Raw genomic sequence first — 21,135 nt, forward strand, 5'->3', positions numbered from 1 at the left:
GCATTATGGTAAAATTACTGAGCATCAGATTATCTGATGCCTCACCGTGTAAATTAGTTATATGAGCATATCCAAAAGTTTAATTAAGAAATGCTGTTGCATCTGTGTCATTCGCTAACGAAGAAAAATTGTGAAATAAGCCTGCATTCACTGCTGATGTACCATCTTGAAAGCTGGCATTATGATTTGTTAAAAAAAAAAAAAAAAAAAAGGTCATTTGACCTGAAATACCAGATCAAACAGAACAAAGGTTGAGAGGAAAAAAAAACCAAAAACCAGCCAGCAGAAATGGGTGTATGAAAAAACAGTTGATTAAAGGGAATGAAAGCTTTGCCTTCTGACTTTAAAAAAGATACCTTGATTCCAGAAATTTCCTTGAAAAGCTTATCAGTACAGGATGGTGGGGAGTATGTTTTGTTTGTTCTTAAATAATATAAGAACATAGCTTAGCTTTATTCATTACCAAATGTCTATAAAACAGTAAGTTTTTTATTTTTTAAGCCACATTTTTCTCTCATCTAAGCATCAAATGCTTCAGAAGGTCTCATAAAACTTCCTCTCTCAGTGTACTTTTCCTGGCCTACTACTGCAAACACAGGTAAGATACTAAGAAACAACTACATAGTCCACATGGCAACACAGCAAATAAGCTAAGAAGAATTCCAATAAAAGTATTTGTAAGTAATCTGCTAAGACAGTTCATACTGAAAAAACAGCAAAAATACTTATTTTGATTCAGCACTCAATACTAGTGATTTAGGCTGTTTGCAGCTAGAATGACAAAACAGAAGTCTTAACCCCAGTCTCTTACCACACCTATTCATTCAATTATGAATTCATATTTTATATAATAAATTTCTCCTTAAAACCACTCAACTCTCTTGCCAAGTACTTGTTATTGCAATGTTTCCTACATGGTTTTAGAAAGTTATGCTTACCTTCCTAGTATGTGACAAACTTACTATGTTATGTGACCTTAAGCAGTTATGTTAGCACTGTTTTAACTGCTACTGTTATTTTAATGAGTTCAGTCTCACTAGTAATATTTTTCCATATTTGGATGAACTGAGGAAAAAAGGGTGCCTAATTTTACAGTACAAATCCATGCCAGTGCACTGGTCCTGCTTAGTCTTCAAGAAAGAGATTTACGCTAAAATTAGGTTATCCTTAGATTTTCTTAACTTTTTATTCTGATACACCAAGAGCTAAACCTTGCACTCCAGGAGATGCATATGAATATATACTCTGAATCATCTAGAACATGCTGCATGCAGTTACAACTGGAGTGTTCACCTTTTTTAAAAAAAGCCCCAAACAAGTGTCTTCCTCCTCCTTCCCACTCCCAAACCCCACAACAGAACAAGTCAAAATGAAAAGGGCAAAATGAAGAGAAACAAAATAATTTATTAGAGATTTCACAAGCACACTAGCATACATTTATCAGGTAAGTCTTGTGACTGTTTAAAGACACCTGGAATCTTTAAGATGAGAAAATTTATACTCTGCCTTAAATACTTTAGAAACGCTACTACGCACAGTTCAAGAGTCCTGATGATTACACTGCTTCTTCCCCAGGCTTGAAAATACTTGAAAGAGGTGGAACACAAAAGGGACCTGGAACATCACAAAGGCATGTTAAAAGTAAGAACAACCAGCAAATAGTAGCATTATGCTTTCTTTTGACAACTCAAGTGAAAGATGCTTAGTATTTATAAAGTCCTGAATGTCTGCAAAAATCTCACTTAATGACAAAGGCTGTATTAATTTTGTATTACAGTAAGTTAAACAATAATGTAATATGCAACCCACAAGAAAAATATAAATCACTGGCACCAACAGGGAACAATGTAAAAAAACCCAACCAACGACAAAAAGGTAGCAGTGATTAATAACTGTTTAACAGTTCCATTCCAAATACTTCACTGTGAGATATTGTTAGATTTTCTTCTCTGCTCAGAAAAGTAAGGAATGTACAAACTAAGGCAACTACAGTTTGTTTCTCATATACCACGATAAAAGTAATCATCAAATAATGTAAAGCAGTCATCAACTCTTTAATGTTTAGAATTGCTCTATAACATATTTTAAACCAAGTATTACAATATTTTTTTAAAGAAAAACAAGATTAAATCCTCACTGCGAGCTCAGCACAGCTCCACACACATCAGTGGAACACTTGTAGCTCACATAAGCTAAGGAATTGGACCACAAATTGGCAAGTTATATGACCTTTGAGAAAGAAGGTGAAGGGCATCTTTTAAGACGAGGAACCTTCATTGTGTCTATTCACGAAACACAGGCAAGTCACTGATATTTTTTTTTCCCCTGAGAAAATGGCCTTTTGCTTTTGAAATTACCAGATCAGTTTAAGCTCCAAAATGTGTAAACTCCTCCCCCACACCTACTCTATACAAAAACTTAGATGCAGTTGAGTGCTACAGGAAACATTGCACGAAAAAAGGATACAACAAGAAAGGATACACTCTGCATGACAGTATTACTGCAGTATTTACGCAGGAATGTTTCTAAAGAAGAACAGCAGAATGTGGTTTAATTTTACTTGATTCTCAGTATTGCATACACATAACTTTATGCCACCTATCAACAGCAAATATGCCTCTTTGATAAAATACAGTTTTGATCTCTTCTGAAATTTAATGAGGGCTGATGAGTCCACCAATACTAAACTCCATATTCAACTTAATACATTTTTTGATAACTTGCACTACTAGGACAACACCAAAGTTTTCTGTCTCATTAATTCTCCTTCAAGTCTTTGCCATTTTACAGACTCACTTTTTCCATCAGGTCCAAAACCCAATCATGTTTCCATTGACTGAAGGTTTTCAAGTCACTTCTTCCCTATGAAGAACCTGGAGACCTCTCAACATCAGTTTCTTCTACATAACCTTTCTCCCCAAAAGCTGTATTTTAGCACCCCAAATACTAACTGAAATTTTTTTGCAATCCATCAAGAAAAAGACTTTAAGCTAGCAAGCAGTTACATAGTATTTTTATAAATCATTTGTGTTATTTTCTTCACAAAGGATAAAACCCTTGAAAATACTAAAAAACCCAAATATTTGCAATAACATCCTTAAATTTAAATTCTTCCTGTTTAAAACTTATGGCAATTTAGTTGTTAAAAAAAAGGGCAACAACATTAAGATGCAGGATACAGATCAAATTTGAAGTCCCTCAAATGTTTACACAAACTTGTTTATATCATATTTCTTTTCAGCTGAGACTCTGATAGGCTTCCTCCTTACAGATACAGAATTCTATCACAGAATTTTGCATCATAAATCAACATCCATCATCGAATATTCCAGCAGGAACAGGAAAACAGAGTCATGCAGAAATAAGAGTTCAGTTTAATTATTAGTTGGGAAGTGAAATATTTTTTTTAATTAAGACTCATGGAGCCCTAGAAATCTGCATTAGTCCATGGGACATTCTGTAATCTTCACATACAACTGGTCAAGGTAAGGAAGAAGTTCTGGCCAGGGTACATTAAACCAATGGCACCAAAGTACCTTGTGTTCACTTTCAGGAGCACAAGTAAATCTTGCACAACTACGTGTTTGCTCACTCAAACTTTTTTTAGAGTTGACCAACATTATTATTAACTAAAGAAGTACCTTGTTATTTTTCTTATGTAATTCAAGTATTATTTGCATGTTTAGTGAACTCAGAATTAATGTATAAAAGTGGTTGGAAAGATAAGAAATTCCTAAAAGTGTACAGACTAAATTGTAAGGCTTTGCAATAGCTAAAATCTTCACGTTTCTTTTTCGCATTTAAAGAAACCTTCCTTAATATTAGACACTGAATAAAGTAATATAAATACAAGGGTTTTTTCTAACAAGGAAGGAGTAAGAAACAAGACTGAAACATTCCCATAAACCCTTCCTCCTAGTAGAACACTTTAGCCAAGGCTCAATTGTCTCTTTTCAATGACCAATTCAGAAAAATGCCTGTAAATAAACATGACCTTTAACTTGATAAAATACAAATTTTGCAAATCACAAATCAGTAACTTAAAATAAGAACTAGTAAGACTGAAATGCATCTCAGAAATGAGGGGAAACAAGCCCAAATATAATCTGATGTAAAAAATCCTTAGATAATTTACAGAACAAGAAACCTACAATTAAAGTAACTGTTATAAATAGAAATACTATCCTCACAATAACCATACTGCAGTGTCTCCAACCAATTTTTAAAATTTAAAAGCAGCTATTCACATTATTTTTTTCAAAAGTCAGGGTATTTTCCAAAGTAACAATGATCAAAATATCTAGATTAAAAACACATCATGGAGTAAGTAGAATGTTTCAGAAGCAGTCAGCCTAACCTTTGAGTTCATTTGGTCCTGCGTGGAGACATAACTAGAGTGATGCCCAACTGTAATCTGTAATTAGGTTAAATGTTCTTTACATTTGAGCCAGCTGCTCTATCAAAGGGTGCAGACTGAGAAATACATGCTTCTAATTCTTGCATCAGTTACTTCACATGCTAATTTGAGATCCTACTCAAATGTTTTTAGGCCATGTAAACCCTCACAGTTAAGTTAGAGCTGATTTTTCTTGGGTTACTGTCACATAACGCAAACACTTCGAGTAAGCAGTAGTGAAGTAAAGCTGTATGACAGGAGATAAAGTTAGTGATTACATTCTGCTAAAAGTTATTTTCCCATCAAGTTTAGACAACAATGCCAAAAATCAGGACGTATGTGTTTCACAACAAAAGAAGCTTTGATCCATGCAACATTAAGTAGCACTTTCTGACACATCCTTTTCTAAATCAGGCAAGTTTAAAGGATCCCTGCAGAAGTATTCAGATCTCATTTTCTAGAACCAGCAAAGCCAAAGGTCCTTTGTAAAGCTAGTAGAACTGAGTTTATTGCTGGAAACAGTTCATCAGGATCACTTTACAATGGCAGGGATGGAAGGGAAGGAGAAAAGAGGTATCTCTTCAAAGCTGAAACCTCAGATTACTATAATGTAAGTGGTTGGATTCCACAGTTATTCTCCCCAGATTATGGATTAGAGAAACTGACAACTATCCTAGGATATCAGGGTTACGGAAATGGCAGTGTCCAAGTTTCTAAACAGAGAAATAAGCAACATTTTACACTTACACCAATTATATACCTTGTGTTCTGTTTTTCTGATTTAAGTGCGCAATTAAGAAAATAGTATAGAACATTTCCCCTCCATCATCACTATTTCTAAAGCAGCCATTAAAAAGATACTAAATAAAACCAAACCAAAAAAAACAAGTTAACAAAAAACCCCCAGCCTACTTCTTTATTTTCAAGCAAAGAGTCCATACCTTGGCAGTGTTCTACTTTTTCCTTTTCCCTTCATTGGCATCCTGTTTTGGTCTAGCTGAACGAGCAAATTGCTGAGATTCTGTTAAGGACTACAAGTGTGACTGATAAACAGAAACCAATCAAGAAATAAAAATGAATTATTATTTCAGCAAAAGAGAGGTTAAAAGGTGGCCTCTGTGAATTAATTCTACTACAGTATTATATATTATAACTATGGTGTCTATTAGTCAGAGTAGAACCTAACTAATCTGCAGTTTGAAAAATGTTGAGAGACTGTTCAAAAGTTTGCAATACTAAGTAAATAAGGAGGACTAGTCAGGGGGTGGGGCAGGTGAAAATAGAAAAACTACAGCAGGATAAATGCTTTATATTAACAAACTTCCACACCAGCATGTTCATTATTCTACAACTTTGTCTCAGCAGGTATTTAGGAGTAAAGAAATCTAAAAGGAACAGAGGTTGGGGTGAACAAGCGTACAAAAAAAAGTAAACTATGAGACATTTAAATGAAAAATAAAAAAGGACAGCAAGATATTTAAAACTTATAGACCAAACCAGAGCAACTGAAAAGTGCAGAAATCCCAACATGTTACACAGGTTCAAAAAGTAACTGACAGTTCCAGCTGGAGAAGCAGTCTAAACAGAGACCACTAACCCTGAGAGGAACATTTCTTCACGTTCTTCATTCTGCAAACACAAGATTAACCAAGTCAAAAAGCCTACTAAGTTTAAATACAATGGTCATACAAGCTAAATTGTCTTTTGTATTGTGTTTGCAAGGTCAAAGAGCTAAGACCAGAGAAGTAAATTTTATTGTCTTAAAGAAAGCACATTTACTTTCCTACTTCAGAGGAGATGCCTCTGTATACTTTTTCAGTTGCCATAAAATTAACAGTTGTACATTAAGCTATGCTGCCCAGTTTTCTTAACGTATTTCCTCTGTCCATAGATTTCTAATACGTAAGAACACTATGAGAGAAACTAGAGATTGACAGACAGATTACAAGGAATGTAATGTAAGTGTTTGAAGAAAAAGATACAACCACCATGGGTTTTTCAAATAAGACGTATCCATTTGCTTCTTTTAAAGCTTTAGCAGCTGCTTTTTCATTAGGAAGTCCAATGAAAGCCTGTCCCTTCATACGGCCTTCTTTCATCAAACGTATATCAAACCTAGAGGCAAAATTGAGAATTAGGAAATACTCATGTTTAACCACACTTTCATATTTCACAGTACAAACAGAATTCCTATGCTTCAATTTGGAAAAATAGCAGAAAAGGGAGCAGAGCCTACAAGCAGAAATGATGCCATCGGAGACCATTTTGCTTGGGGGAACCATTTAGAAAGTAGTGACATTGGACTGCAGGATGGGAAACTGGTGTGCAACTAGAATAAATGTGACACATGCAAAATGATCAGACACACAGAGTCACCTACACTGGTCATTCTGCATCACTCAGTCAGTAACAGTAAATTCAGTAACAAAAATGTAAGGGCAAAATAGTAGGGTTTTCAGATCGAGTTCAAAACATAATTCTATTTCTGTACTTTTGATAAATTAAGAATTTCAGATTAAACATATTTTCCTTAATGCAGAAGCAGAAAGAAAAAATAGACATGACAATTTTCATCAGTGTTATAGAACATAAAAGGCTTAACTTTATCGAAGTATCAAATTAACTCACATATTTCGTTCCACTTCTGACTGGAAGTCAACATATCTTCCAAAAATGAACTTGAGATCCTGAAATTAAAGGGTAGGTATAAGAGGAAAGCTACCAAAACACCTTTCTGATAAATATTTAATTTGCTTGTTTACCTACCTTTTCTTGAACTTGTTTAGCTAAATTCTTCACATATATCCTGCAATTTGGATCACCTGGCTCATAGTTTTTGAAAACAGAAAATTTTTCCATTTCTTGGAGAACAACAGAAAAACAGACAGTATGTTAGGTCATTTAAGTACTTTGTATTTTTTTCCTCAGTATAAAATAACTATATTTAATATACTATCAATAAAGGAGATACTTGTTTAAACTATTTGTTACAACAAATCAAAGAGCTATTATTATGAACTTTATGCTCACAGTTATACCTTCTCTAGAAAGTCTGTTTTTTTCTAGATCCCTTCTAGAAATAAATTCTGATGGTATTTCATCCTCCTCCTCTTCAGTTTCCATTTTATCATTTGAGCTAGGAGCTGGGAAAATCCTTCCAAAGCCCGTGTTATTGATTTCTTCTGTGGTTGCAGAAAGGTCTGGAATTTCAACACGTAAGTGGTTTGTACGTTTAGTCACAAGAGGATCAACAGCAAGCAAAAAAGTTTACTACTTCCAGTAACATTTTAACATAGTAGACTTTGCAAAGCAATCTGAACACATCCTTAAAGAAATGTGTCTTTAATACCTGGTTTGACAAACATACCTGAGTTATATGGTCCTGTAAAATCAACTGGACTACAAATAAAAGCCGTGACACGTGCCAGTTAAGGTTAAACTAGCCTTGCTGTTCAAGCCTGCATCCATTTCAATGGTTTATCAAATTTTCTTTCAAAGAAACCATACCTTACTGTAAAGTTCCAAGAAACACAGACTGACCATAACCCTATAAGAAACCACCACAACTCATTGCTAATTATCAACCAGCATTTTTACAGTAGATAATTAGTGCATCACAGAGGAGCTGGCAACCACGTGAATGCTACTCTCTAAGAGCTGGAAAAGAAGAATGTGAAATTAGTCTGATACATTCGATAACACTATATAACATTGAGAATACATTCGTAACGTATTTGCTAAAAACACCTTAACATTTAAAAGAGTGCAATTCACCATAAACACACAGATCACATAGGAGAGAGACCTTTAAAATCCTATGGATCCTTTACCAAAGCATGGAGTTCTGTGATTTAACATGGGAAAAACAGCAAATGCAGACAAGATGCAAGTTGGTGTTTCTAAACAAGTCTGATGAATACTATTTACTGAAGTTCCAATTAAAAAAAATAAAAGAATTCCCAGCCTAAGTTTCAGCAGCATTCTACAGACTGAAACCACAGGAATTTAATATTAAATACATTTGAAGTACGAATTCTCTTACCATTTTTTTCTTCTTTCTCTGAGTTTATCTGAATAGCTGGGATGTCAGTAGTAATATGGAACTCAATTTTTTTATGACCTATATGCTGTGGCTGCTCAAAGACATCTGAAGGTGACAGTGCAGGGTGCAAATTACTGTTTAAAACAACATGTTAATTAAAAAGTCAGACACTGATGAATACATAATCACATAAAAGATTTGTTCCAGATAGATTTTATGCTGCTGCTCACAACAAATACACGAGTTCTTCATTTCACAAATTTTGCCCAATACAGTCCAAGTTGATTAAAACACTGCAAATCCAGCAGGTGTGGCTGGCCGTGAAAGCAAAACCAAAAATTAATACCACCATAGAGTTTAGATAGGCACTTATGAAAAACTTCTATCAGTAACTTAAATACAAAAAATGTGAGCCTTGCTGATGCTCTCACAGTGTATAAAACATACCAAACTAAAAACAAACAAAATAACTTGGAGAAGGAAGTCAAAATGCATTCACAATTGATTGTTACTACATAGAAATACTACACTGTCATCTACTTTGCCATACTAATGCACCTTCAAAAACCAAAATTATTTAAAACCAAATCAGTTTTTATTCTTCCAGTATCATCCTTTTAATTTATTTTAAATTTTTATTTTACAAAGTATACCAAGCAATAAACTGATACGGCTTCTGTCTGGGCTGTGATATGAATTTGTTTTTCTATTTTATGAAAAAGGGATTTTATTAGTTTGATAGCAAGAGAAATACAGAGCTTGAACCAGACACACTTTATAGGTTAAGGTTGTTGAGCAGGCTTGAATTCAAACCACACAAAAATTTGGACCTTTCATGCAATAAAACCAAGCAAGAGGATAAAGGAAGAGCAACTCCACTACCAAATTTACACAACAGTGAAGAATGCTTGTTTTAAAACAGCAACACAAAAGCAAACATGATACAAAGGATGTCATTTAGTAAAAGGAATAATTGAAAAAGTGCGAAAACCACAGAAATAATACAAACCTGTGAGGAGTACAAACGGGAACAGTCAGCAAGTCTTTAATTCTTTGCTTTTTTCTAACACCACGCCTCTTGGTGTTTATTGGTCTTTTTGGCTGAAGGGTTGCTAATTCCATCAATTTGGTCATTCTATTTAAAAAAAAAAAATTGAAAAAGAACCAAAGTCATTGACAGTTTATTTGAAAATTTGAAAACCCTTCTGCCTTCCTTAAAGGCCTCAAAATACAACTTTTCAGAATATGCTTATAAATCAAGATACCTTAAGTTTGAAACTACATTAATAAACAGTAACACATGGCAAATAAGTATAGCGCTTAAGTGACTGATCAAAAACAAAGAATTCAGTGATCCTTTCCATCCTTTCCTCCCCAAGGACACGTCTCATTAAGACAATGAAGATGTAGAAGTGCTAAGAAGCCCCAAGTTGAACCTTTTTTTTAATAGTGCTATTTTCACTCAACAGGAGTGCCTTTTTGCAATTGCATGTATGGCTCTGAATATAGCATAAGGACCTTCTGGTTTACTTCTCAGTTAAAATACCAAACAAACAAAATTGTTTCTTTATCTAGTATTAAAGACTGAAAACATGCAGCTATGATGCAATTCAGTCCCAGAACTGCAACAGAATTCTCAGCACCCACAACTGCTCATTGTGATTACTCCTAGCAACACATACTGATGTACAAAGAACATTTTGGAAGTCAGAGTGCACATGTAATTCAGGATGAGTAGTTTACAAAGTAAAGATGTGGGAAAATGAAGAATCAAAAAACCAAACTAATTATTGCTTCTTTATATCTGCACTGTCTCCTCATTTTGAGGTTTTGTTGGCTCTTGGTTTTTGGACATAGGAACAAATGATGATTTGCATACCACTTGACCATCTTCATTCTCTTATTGTGATTCAAATAAGTATTGTCCTTCTGTTTCTAAGTCAATTTAGAGCTTCCTTCAGCACCTGGAAAGATAATCTATATACTGCAATTGTTGAGAGATGCCACCATTTGCTGAACTAGAAGATAGAAAAGTGAAAACATCGCTTTAAAATAGCCCAAAAGCTTGGAAATTACTACAATGTATACCTCTCCTTTTCCTCCTCATCATCGCTTTCATATTCTGATTCATCTCCACTAGATACTTGCTCTTCTTCCTCTTCAGGCAAAGGAGGCTCTTCAGGAGGCAGAGGTGGGACTGGGGGCAGTGGCACAGGCAGTGGTAAATACTCTTCATACTAATTACGGAAATAACATTAAAAAAGTAACTAAACATTTTAAGAAAAAAATGTGTATCTTGTTTTCCTTTACATAATAAAAACAGTCACAGAATTTTGAGGCCTGGCTTCTCACCTTACTACTATTACTACTTATTTTGCATGACCACTACATTCAGAGTGCTTACGCTCACCCAGTATGAGACAACAAGTCATATTATTCCCAGAAAATTAGTCTGAATCCATTTATTTAATAGATTTCCCAGTTTTCTTTACCAGCTAGCCCTCCTGTTAATAGAAGCAGGTGTTCTGTTAGAGCAAAATACTGTAGGCATCACTATGAATACAAGCCCTCACCTGCTCTATCTTCCACTGGCAGTCAGTTAAAATACTCTATTGCAGCAACACAGACTGACACAACAGAGACAAACCTGTTTGTCTTCATAAACAGCTCACCCTTAACCCTCTGCTAGTTTCCCTCAACCCTGCCTCTTTCAAAAAACACACTAGACAGAGCAAGTTAAATCCAAAAGGGTTCTATGATCTCATTAAGTCAGAATCTCATCAAAACTCCAACACACAGATCAAAGAACTGAACATGTGTTACCACTGTAAGACAAGGGGCTAATGGTATTCTTTATTTACTGTAACATGATGCTAAAACTTCCCTTTTTTTAAATATACTCAACACAGTTTGAAATATTCCAGTGCTACTGTCACACATGTATATTTCTTTGTTCTACGTAGAGATACAAAGATTTCTTTAGAACATGTACATCTTAGCCAAGGAACTGTACCAGCATTCACTATCCTTAGAGATTTCTCCAAATTTTTGAACTTTGAACTCCTACCATGTTGCTAATATTTAAAATTGTGAATCCATTTTACAGTACTTAAAACATATATTAAAAAAGTTACCATGGGAGGGCGAGCCGTAATTGGTCCAAAAGGTGGAGGAAGATTCATTTTATTCATAAGATGAAGTACCTGAAATTATTTAAGATACGTAAGATTTCCTTTAAATGAATGAATAAAATCAGCTCCTTGGTAGGTATTACAGCCAAAAACTTCTGGCAGCTGTAAATCATTGTATTTTTAATGAAGACACTACATAGGTTATTAGACAATGTGAAAGCCTGCACTTGAGATCCAGCACTAATGGTAAATGAGCAACACCCTAAAAAGGCTAATAAAAAAAAAAATAAAGCACCTTCTCAGAATGAAATTCCAAGTACTTAAATCACATTTAAATAAGAAGATGGTATCCAGTTAAGCCTTCAGTGTCAGTGAAGTAATGGTTACTTCTTATCAATTAAATCTTATTATCTCAACATTGCAAAAAATTAACATCAGTTAACACTATCACAGGAAAACGAACTTAATATTTTCTATGACAAACATTATTTCTCTGGAAAATTAAAAGAGGAAAAAGGAGGTATTTTTATGCCTTCTTTTTTTGCTGTTTTTTACTTACCTGGACATAAAATTTGGGCACACTTGCCAAAGCATTTGCTATATTTGCTAGAATTGTACTTGAAGGTGGCGGATACAAATATTTGAGGCAAGAATTGATGGGAAATGTGAGGCTGAGGAAACAAGATTAAAAACAAGGACACATCAGTCATTATCTGATGATTATGCTAACAATTACTGATTACTAGAGGTTTAAAGATTACTAGAGATGTAACTATTTGTTACATACGAAGTACCACTGAAATAGTACTATTTTCCCTAGAACAGTTTTGGGCCACTTACATTATGTCTTTAAAATCAGGGAGCAGTCCCTTAATGCATGACAGACCTTCTGGGCTTTGGCTCAAAGTACCAATACATGAAGAGAGCCTACAGCACAAGACACCACCCATCACAACCAAAAGCACGGCACAGCATGTTGTACAAACATCACTGACTCAATGCTCAAAGTGCTGGCTTTATTAGTCAAAAAATAATTGTATTCTTCAGGTATGCAAAAAAGCAAATGGGGTAAAAAGAACAAGAAAACCCTGGAAAAAAAAGTCAATATTCTGCTGTTAACACTGTTTGTTAATACAAACTCTTCCTGAGGAAGCAATACATTGAGCTAGAAGGCTCTGATGCAATCCTCAACTTCATGGCTCAAAGCACCGCTTGCTACTCAACTGCAAGTATTCTGAACTTGAAGAACTAAAATTTCACCTTTATGGCAACTCCTACAGCTATGCATGTATAACCGTGGCATATTATGAAACAAGAGAGAATGCAACATGCAACATTTTCATTCAACAGGGCATGACCTTTTTTCACAATAAACTGTAGCAGATTCAGAATATATAAACCACTAACCCATGGTTGGGTGCAATTCCATTATCTATTTTAACACAGTTTGGTTCTTTCTTCTCTTCTTCTTTCACTGGTTCTTCCAAACTGAAAAGTAATTTAGCATTAATTAAAATGGGGCAAAAATTAAGTGCCTTACATAAAGTATCAAATATGTTTACGATCATATGTTAAAAATTGCAAGAAATCGATTAATACAGAATAAATACATGTGGATCTTTACAGTAGCCAGACTTCTAAGGCCTACATTAATAAATATTTATGCAGACTTAATTAAGTCTCTCTATATTTAAACACTGCTGACTTACATATACTCACAGAAAAAGAAAACTATTTCATGTTCTCTCTGTACAGAGACTGCAACTCTCTGTTCAGAGACTGTACAAAATCAAAGGCATTGAATTATTGATTTGTTAATACTGAGAGTTGGAGAAATAACTTGAAAGCTCTATAGTTGATTTTAGTTAAGCACTATCATACAGTTTCTACCACTTAGTTACATATTACACAGGTAAACCTGAAAGCATAACCATGTAACTTTTTTTTTTTAAATGAAGTACTTGACAGACATCTGAAACCCAAAATACTACTGTTCTTGGTCACACTAGCATTAGGATGCCATTGTTGTTTTGGTTTATTTTTCCAAATCTTACGTATTAATTAACAATTTGAAGACTGATTCAGACACTTCTGTTTGTTGTGCTCATGCTTCAAGCAAGACACACGGAAACCAGCTCCAGCCTAGAAGCCAGTGGCTTGAATAGTATAGTCTTGTCCAGTTACACTAGCAGGTGTCAATTCTGCCTGACTCTTAATTAGATTAGAAAAAAAATCAGGAAGACATTGTACGCACCGTTTAGCAAAATAAAATTATAATCCTGACACAAATGAAAACTGGAAGAGTTTCTTTAAACACAGTAAACCAGCACAACACAGAGATCAGCTTATACAGACTAGAGTCTTGAGCCGTAAATGAGAACAGACCCATCTGCTGATCAAAAGACATTCATAACTATAGGAATAATGACGGGAATTATTACACAGTAACACTGAATGAAACAACGCTAATGGGAGGAATGCAGTCACTTAACTATAGTTCTAAATAGTTACAATTTATCTTTTGACTTAACAGTACTATGATAGTTTCACCAATACGGAGCTTCCTTTCCTTCACCACAAACATAGAAACTACATGACTATGCACATACCTTTTAGAGGTCTCTGAAACAGAAGGCTGGCTAAGAACCTGCACAGCATCTTGCTCCTTCGCAAATTCCACAACTAAGGTGTGACCTAACAGTTTCAGCTGATGCAGTCTTGACAAAGCCTTAAAATAATTATAATGGAGAAAAGAAAGTGAAGGTGAAAACCAGCAGAATTATTTCAAAGCATTTTTTTCTTTGATTGGCAAACTAGCCATAGGATACAGCCCCAACCACTTTAATCTAAGTTTGTGCCACTACAGACACAGGTAGTTCTGCACCTTTCCACCGAACAGGTTTGGTTCATCTGAACACATTAGCAAGACTGCAGCCTTAACCTACTACATAGCCTAGTACATATCTGTGATTTCAAGTAACCAATCTCATGCTCATGATCTACAGACATGCTGAAGTCCACTGGTAATAGCTGGAAATTTTGAAATCAAGATTCTTCACACTTGACACCAGGTAGCTCAAGCATTCTGAAAGGCCAGATCCTGAGGGGCTGCTAACATTTGACATGGAGCGACCTAATTTCAACACCGTTCACCACATGTGGCCTAACTATTTTCAGCAGTACTTTACAGCAGGGCCAACAACAAAAAAAATAAAAGCAACATCAAAAAAAAGCAACAGGGTACAAGAGGGAAATTCAGGACAGAGGCTTTTTACCAGGTTCATCTCTTAAAAGCATCATCAGTATCACTTTTTTTGGCATCCAGGACCCCCATTAACATGGTAGTTTCTTGCATCAAAGTTGGGCATGCAAGGCAATCTGGAGTTGTGGACATCACTATGTATGAATCTGATGGCAAATACGCTGTTATGCAGGAAGACAAGTAAATTGTGTTTGGCTTACTTTTATATTTAAATGCAAACACACCCTACACAAGGCCCTGATCACTTTCAACTCATATATGCTTCACAGAATCAGAGAAGGCCAGGTTTAGCGTAAAACATTTTAGAGCACAACCAGCAAGTCAGAAAAGTGCTTTGCTAAAACATCCAGTAACAAACTCAATACAAACCTTCATAGCTGCATTTTCACTGGGAAAGGTAGCAAATGCAGTATGTTTCTAAAAGAGAAAAATAATCTGTCATACTGAATTCAAAATAAAAAGAAATTCCATGTAAGACATATCCACAAGTAATTTTTCAATTCACGTTTACATATTTGAAAGCTTTCAGCTAGTAGTCATTTAATTCTTATGTGAGGAAAAGGTGAAAAACCAGGGAATTTTTTTGTTAAGAATTTGTCAAAAATTAAGATAGAAACGCAGCAGTTTGAGGAATACAGGAAAACAACATTTTATTTTTTTTTTCCAGTGAGCAAAAAGCCATCCTAAACTGCAGGGAAGTAGGCATTGATAAAGAAGTTTAAACCTCTTTTCAAAAATGGAAATTTATTTCAGCACCTCTCCGTAAGACATTTTCATCAAAGCAACTCCTAAAAGCATTAGTCTTCCTGCTGCAAAAGTCACAACCATTGTTGAGCTCTGGAAGTTTGGATGGTTTCTAACATTTTCCCTTACTTTTTAAGTATAAAAACTCCTCAGGCTTCCAAATTAATCACATCTAAACAGAACACACAGTTCATCATAAACTTGTTTTAACACAGTTTATTACTTCATCTCGCCACTACACGATTCGGTATTTAAACCTTAAAACATTAATACTGCCATAACAGGAGCTATCGGAAAAATCTGCAGTTCTGCAGGACCACAAGGCTCTTCTCAAACAGCAATCCTCACACGGCAGGCACTCCTGTGCTTTTGCAATTTAAAAGAATAAAGACCTCAAAGACAGGACTGTGAAGCTACCTCCCTGCACCTACCAACACACTTCGACCTTGCTCCTAACAAGAGGCCAGAGCTGCCGACAAGGGCACAGGGTCTGCAGCCGGCGGACAGACAGGACCTCCGTGCCAGACACTGCGGCCCCGCCTCGGCCCCCGCTGCTCCCCCGAGCGGGAAGAAGGACGAGGCCTGACGCGGCAACCCCGCGGCCCCCTCCCGGTGCCCGCTCCGCACCCCGAGGCCGGAGGCAGGGCCCTCCGCCCGCCTCCCGGAGCCGCGCCAGGCCCCGGCCCTCACCAGCCGCCCGTGGTCCGACAGGACGCGCACAGACGCGGCGCCGAAGTGCTTCAGCAGGTCCTCCTTCTCCGCCGCCGTCAGCTCGGCGGGCAGGTGCCGCACCAGCAGCGTCCGGCCCCGGCGCCGTGCCACGCCGGGGTGCGGCGGGACGCCGGGGTGAGGAGGCGGGACCCCCGGCCCCAGCGGGACCCCGGGGTGAGGAGGCGGGACCCCGGGGTGAGGAGGCGGGACCCCGGGGTGAGGAGGCGGGACCCCGGGGTGAGGAGGCGGGACCCCCGGCCCCGGCGGGACCCCCGGCCCGGCCGCCCGCGCCTCCTCGCCGCCCAGCGCCGCCATCGCCGCGCGCGGGGCCCGGGCCGCAGCCGCGCGCACCCGGAAGCAAAGGGACAAATCGCGCGAGAGCGGAGGCAGAGACTTGGGCCTCAAACCTCGCGAGACTGGCGTTGCGGCCGGCAAGAAGTGCGGGAGGCGCGCGCCGCGGCGGCGGGTTGGGGCCCCGGCGCCATGTTGGGCGCGCGCAGCTGGGGAGCGAGGGGCGGGGCTGGGGCCGGTTGGGGCTGGGCCTGGGGCTGGGGCTGGGGCTGGGGCTGAGCCTGGGGCTGGGGCTGGGGCTGGGGCTGAGCCTGGGGCTGGGGCTGGGGCTGAGCCTGGGGCTGGGGCTGGGGCTGGGGCTGAGCCTGGGGCTGGGGCCGGTTGGGGCTGGGGCTGGGGCTGGGGCTGGGGCTGGGGCTGGAGCTGGGGCTGAGCCTGGGGCTGGGGCTGGGGCTGGGGCTGGAGCTGGGGCTGGGGCTGAGCCTGGGGCTGGGGCTGGAGCTGGGGCTGGGGCTGGGGCTGGGGCTGGAGCTGGAGCTGGGGCTGAGCCTGGGGCTGGGGCTGGAGCTGGGGCTGGGGCTGGGGCTGAGCCTGGGGCTGGGGCTGGAGCTGGGGCTGGGGCTGAGCCTGGGGCTGGGGCTGGAGCTGGGGCTGGGGCTGGGCCTGTGCCCATGCGCTGCCGCTGGGGCCGTGACCTGCTGGGGCCGGCCCGACACCAGCCGCAGAGAAAAAACGTTTTGCGGGCTGTGCAGTATCCCTGGTGAACAGGGAATGAGTGTTCATTACGTTTTTCGATAAAACAAATAATGCCTCCAGTCTGTGAAGCCCTCAAGGCCACTTGTTTTCCTTGAAGAGTGATGGACCTGGTGCTGCTTGTGCGATGCAGCCGGGAGGGGCTTGGGCCGTGCTCGTTTAGTGAGTGGCCATCAAGGGAAGCACCTGCCCCTTGTGGGTGCTCACCCTGGTCCCACCAAGTAGATCAGATGACAGTCCAGGCTGATCCAGATGGGTTTGGGAAGGAGTTGGGGAAAAAAAAACACTGGAGAGGCACAGGATGTTCAGAAGGGATCTAGGAGAAAAGGAATTTATCAGCAATTTATTACAGAACCCCTTTTGCTGAAACTTAAAAAGTAACACAGGCCTAGTAAGTTGTGTCTGTGGCCTGTGCTTTGTATGAAGTCCACTGGACTTCTGGGAGGTGCTGGTCAACATGCAGTTGTAGGAGACCGGAGCATCAGGATGGCAGAAGCACGTCTGTGGAGGCTGTGCTGCTGCATCCTGTTTAAACTGGCCTGACTTTCAGTTCACCCCTGGGTATTGACATAGGAGAACTCTTAATGCAGCAGGTCTGTGAAACTCATTGGCAAACCAGACTTCTCTGTCCCCTTCTGTCTCACCAGTACATGCCAATTACTAATCCACATCAGTCACCAGATGGTGAAATAATGATACACCTTTAAATACATTTTCCTGTCAGAACTGAGAAACACTGTTCTCAGTTCCAGTCAGGGTAGGCTAAGAAAAATATATATTTTCTAATGATGTTAAACACTAAAGTGATAAGAACAATTTCACTGGAAACAACTTTTTAATTCAGCCCACCTGTCCCTCTCAGCACAGAATCCTCCTCAAAAAAAGAGAGAATTTTTTTAAAAACTCTGTTCAACCTGATGGACTGGGCCCTTGAAGCTGAACAAAAGCTAGAGCAGAGGTTTAACAGTATCACGCAAGTCAAGGTGATAAAAATGTGTGGGTTTTTTATAAGTTGCAGAAAGCAAAATTTATTTTTTTTTCCCTTCCCCTCATCCTCACATTCCAAATAAACGACTGTGGTGTTGGTTTGTTTTTTTTTTTTTAACTTTCCAATATGCTAAATTTTTAGATAGTTGACAAATAGGGTTTCTCATTCACAGAGATAAATTTCAATGCAAGTGTTTTAGTAATACCATTATGAGCCAGAAATACAGATTCATTCAGCTCAGAAAGGAAGGAGATCCTTTTATGGAGATCTCTAATCCAGCATCCTACTCAAAGCAGGGTTTACACTGAATTCCAACCACATCACTTGGGACTTTCTCCAGCATATTTTTTAAATTTCTGACTCATTTCAGAAGTCATCAAGAGACTTGGTCTAATCAAAGACTATCTAGCTGAGGATATTTATTACCTGTGAATCAGGTTAATTCATCATATAGGATTTGGTGACATCATTACTCTAACTTCAGTGTTAAAAGTGTCTGGTGACTTTAATTTTTGCATACCAAGTGTTTGGCAGAAGAAACCAAAGACACTCAAAACTATACATAAAATTAATCGCATTCCAATTGTAAAGTATATGTGGATTTTATAAAAAATACTGACCTGTTCAGCATTAGCTGTTCTTTAGGATGGTATCAGTGCTGACTGCTATTTCAGCAACTGCATCCTTTAAAGCAGAACTTCTGATTGTGGATCATGGTGCAGATAGTGAGTAAAGGGAAGACCACAAGTACCTCGTGGGAAAATGAACCATACGCCTACATCACAAGTAGCAGTCTCTAAATGAAACCATACCCAACACTAGGGTACTCAGCTTTATTCTTGGAACAAGTGTTAAAGAAAGATTAATATAATTTCAAAGTACAGGTTCCATCTTTGGTCTCAAACTCCACATGAAATAGCTGATCTGTAACTATACAAGTAACTTCTAACTATACCGTGACTTGGAGAACTGTAGAACGTGCAGCCAGGACTGTGTGACTGGTGGGTCTCCGAGCAAAGTCTGCTTTTATTTTCCCTTGATAGATTCAAAACACAGGTTAGCAATACTGTGTAGCACTCCAGTTTCTGAAAAGCTTCTGCAACTGCTCTGGTATGTTTGCGTACAGTTGCAACTTGAGAGGTCGATAAGAATGTCTCTCCATACACTTCACTGATTTCAAGGTCTCTGCTGTCATACTAGGCCTGTATGCCTGAGTTAGATTAGAGTGATGTTTCATTCAATATAAAATAACGACTTGTTACTACTGTTTATATAAAATCTCTTTTTCAGTACAGAGGCAGATAACCTCTGCTTAGCCATCTGATAAGAAAAATTGATGTTACATCTAAAGAAGTTAAGACAAAATTCCAGACAGTTTTAGATGAGATCAAGGAAAGCCAGTCTGACATGCCTAGGTCCTGAGGCTTTGCAAACTCAGGGAAAGCCTGTAGCTATTATGAGTAAGGGCAATACTGTATTTACTGGCCTACAGGGTAACAATCTATATTACCAGGTCATTACTGCAATAATAACTCTGTAGATCAAAAGTATTGGAGGTATAGGCAGTATTACATGTTATTCAAATTCAGTTCCCAAAATATATTTTATCTGCCAAATTGCTTCTGAGCTAGACAAGACTAGCAAGATATTTGTTAAAGAGTTTCAGAAGCCTCAGCGCAAAATATTTTAATTACTAAGGAAGAAAAAGAGAACCACAAGAACAGCTTTGAGACATAAATGGCAAAACTGCTAAAGAAAATTTTATTTTCACGGTGGCAGTTCTTTAACTTTCTTCATATTTCTATGAATAGTGTAACAAAGTCGCCTTAGAAATAAGGTGACAGAAGGACCAGAAAACCTCTGAAAAGATAGTAGCTATTACTGTCAGCATCATGTATCCAGGTTACAGAGGTTTCAGGCATGGACAAGAGCTGCATTTTGTTAGGTACTACGTAAGCACAAATATACCTGAGAGAGTCTGAAAGAAGATTGCTAAATGCCATTTCACTTCACTTATGCATTTTGTTTGAGGATTTTATTTCTACTCAGATTATATCCAAAAACAGTTAAAGAAAAAGTGAGTAAGAGCACACGGTATTATTACATTCCTTTTCTGTGAAAAGAAAAGAGAAACTAGATGTGTAAAAAAGTTTTAAGCCAGGTAACTGCTTTCCTGGGCTTTGTATATAATGCTCCCTGAAGTGTAAGTAGCCATTTAACTTATTCTTTTAATTTTTTTGTCTGAATAAAGTACCAAAAGAATGTATCATTAACTTAGGATTCTGCCTTTCATATTGGACCACTAGATGATGCTGTGACTCTTAATTGCAAATGACACTGTACTGTCAATATTTTGATGTTATTCTTTCATTTTATAGAAATCTGCAGCATTTTTATATACAAAAACTTGGTATTTTCTTTGTTGTTCTTACATGGGTTGTAGCTGTATATACTATATATAGACTAGTTATATTTTATACAAATCCATATAGATCACAGATCTTAGTGGTAGCTCTTTCTGCTGATACTGAGAATATCACATTATTCTAGAAGCTGTGCACATATATTTTCTCCAAATATGGACTGCTTTGAGTACAGACTTTTGCAAAAAGTTGAAAGTATCCTAAAAAGAGATTTGATATGTTTAATTCAGATTAATATTTATATTTCATTCAGTTTTATCTGTCCTACATAATTAGTTATAATAGTGGGTTTAGTTTCAGCTTTACAATTTATTTTTCCATGCAATAACTGCATATAGAATTAAGGGTAACATTTCTATTTCGCAACTATTGCTAAAAAATGAGATGACCTTAC

General features: G+C 38.1%; 1 protein-coding gene across 3 annotated transcripts; it reads right to left on the minus strand.

Moving 5' to 3' along the window:
* Nucleotides 1-1,384: 1,384 nt before the first annotated feature.
* Nucleotides 1,385-16,627, minus strand: RNPC3 (RNA binding region (RNP1, RRM) containing 3). Of its 3 annotated transcripts, none has more exons than XM_051624990.1 (15): nucleotides 16,266-16,627; nucleotides 15,201-15,248; nucleotides 14,179-14,297; nucleotides 12,977-13,057; nucleotides 12,129-12,240; nucleotides 11,573-11,641; nucleotides 10,527-10,675; nucleotides 9,448-9,573; nucleotides 8,439-8,572; nucleotides 7,435-7,596; nucleotides 7,163-7,257; nucleotides 7,025-7,083; nucleotides 6,379-6,511; nucleotides 5,338-5,409; nucleotides 1,385-1,614 (listed from the first exon to the last, which is right to left on the minus strand). In XM_051624990.1, the coding sequence occupies exons 1-14, from the start codon at nucleotides 16,599-16,601 to the stop codon at nucleotides 5,350-5,352; spliced, it is 1,683 nt and encodes a 560-aa protein (XP_051480950.1). In that variant the 5' UTR covers nucleotides 16,602-16,627; the 3' UTR covers nucleotides 1,385-1,614; nucleotides 5,338-5,349. The 3 variants fall into 3 exon arrangements, with proteins under 3 accessions (XP_051480950.1, XP_051480949.1, XP_051480948.1); XM_051624989.1 differs by having other exon boundaries at nucleotides 1,385-2,525; XM_051624988.1 differs by having other exon boundaries at nucleotides 1,385-5,409.
* Nucleotides 16,628-21,135: the final 4,508 nt, after the last annotated feature.

The sequence above is a fragment of the Apus apus genome, chromosome 7, assembly GCF_020740795.1.
Source record: "Apus apus isolate bApuApu2 chromosome 7, bApuApu2.pri.cur, whole genome shotgun sequence".
Classification (NCBI taxonomy): domain Eukaryota; kingdom Metazoa; phylum Chordata; class Aves; order Apodiformes; family Apodidae; genus Apus; species Apus apus.

What these genes read in the sequence shown, in the direction of transcription:
- RNPC3 (XM_051624990.1), bottom strand. Translation starts at nt 16,601, where the DNA reads ATGGCGGCGCTGGGCGGCGAGGAGGCGCGGGCGGCCGGGCCGGGGGTC. An exon ending in GTGAAAATGCAGCTATGAAG is followed by an intron (nt 14,298 to 15,200) that starts GTTTGTATTGAG and finishes AATTATTTTAAG; the next exon opens with GCTTTGTCAAGACTGCATCA. An exon ending in AAACAGACTTTCTAGAGAAG is followed by an intron (nt 7,258 to 7,434) that starts GTATAACTGTGA and finishes TTGTTCTCCAAG; the next exon opens with AAATGGAAAAATTTTCTGTT.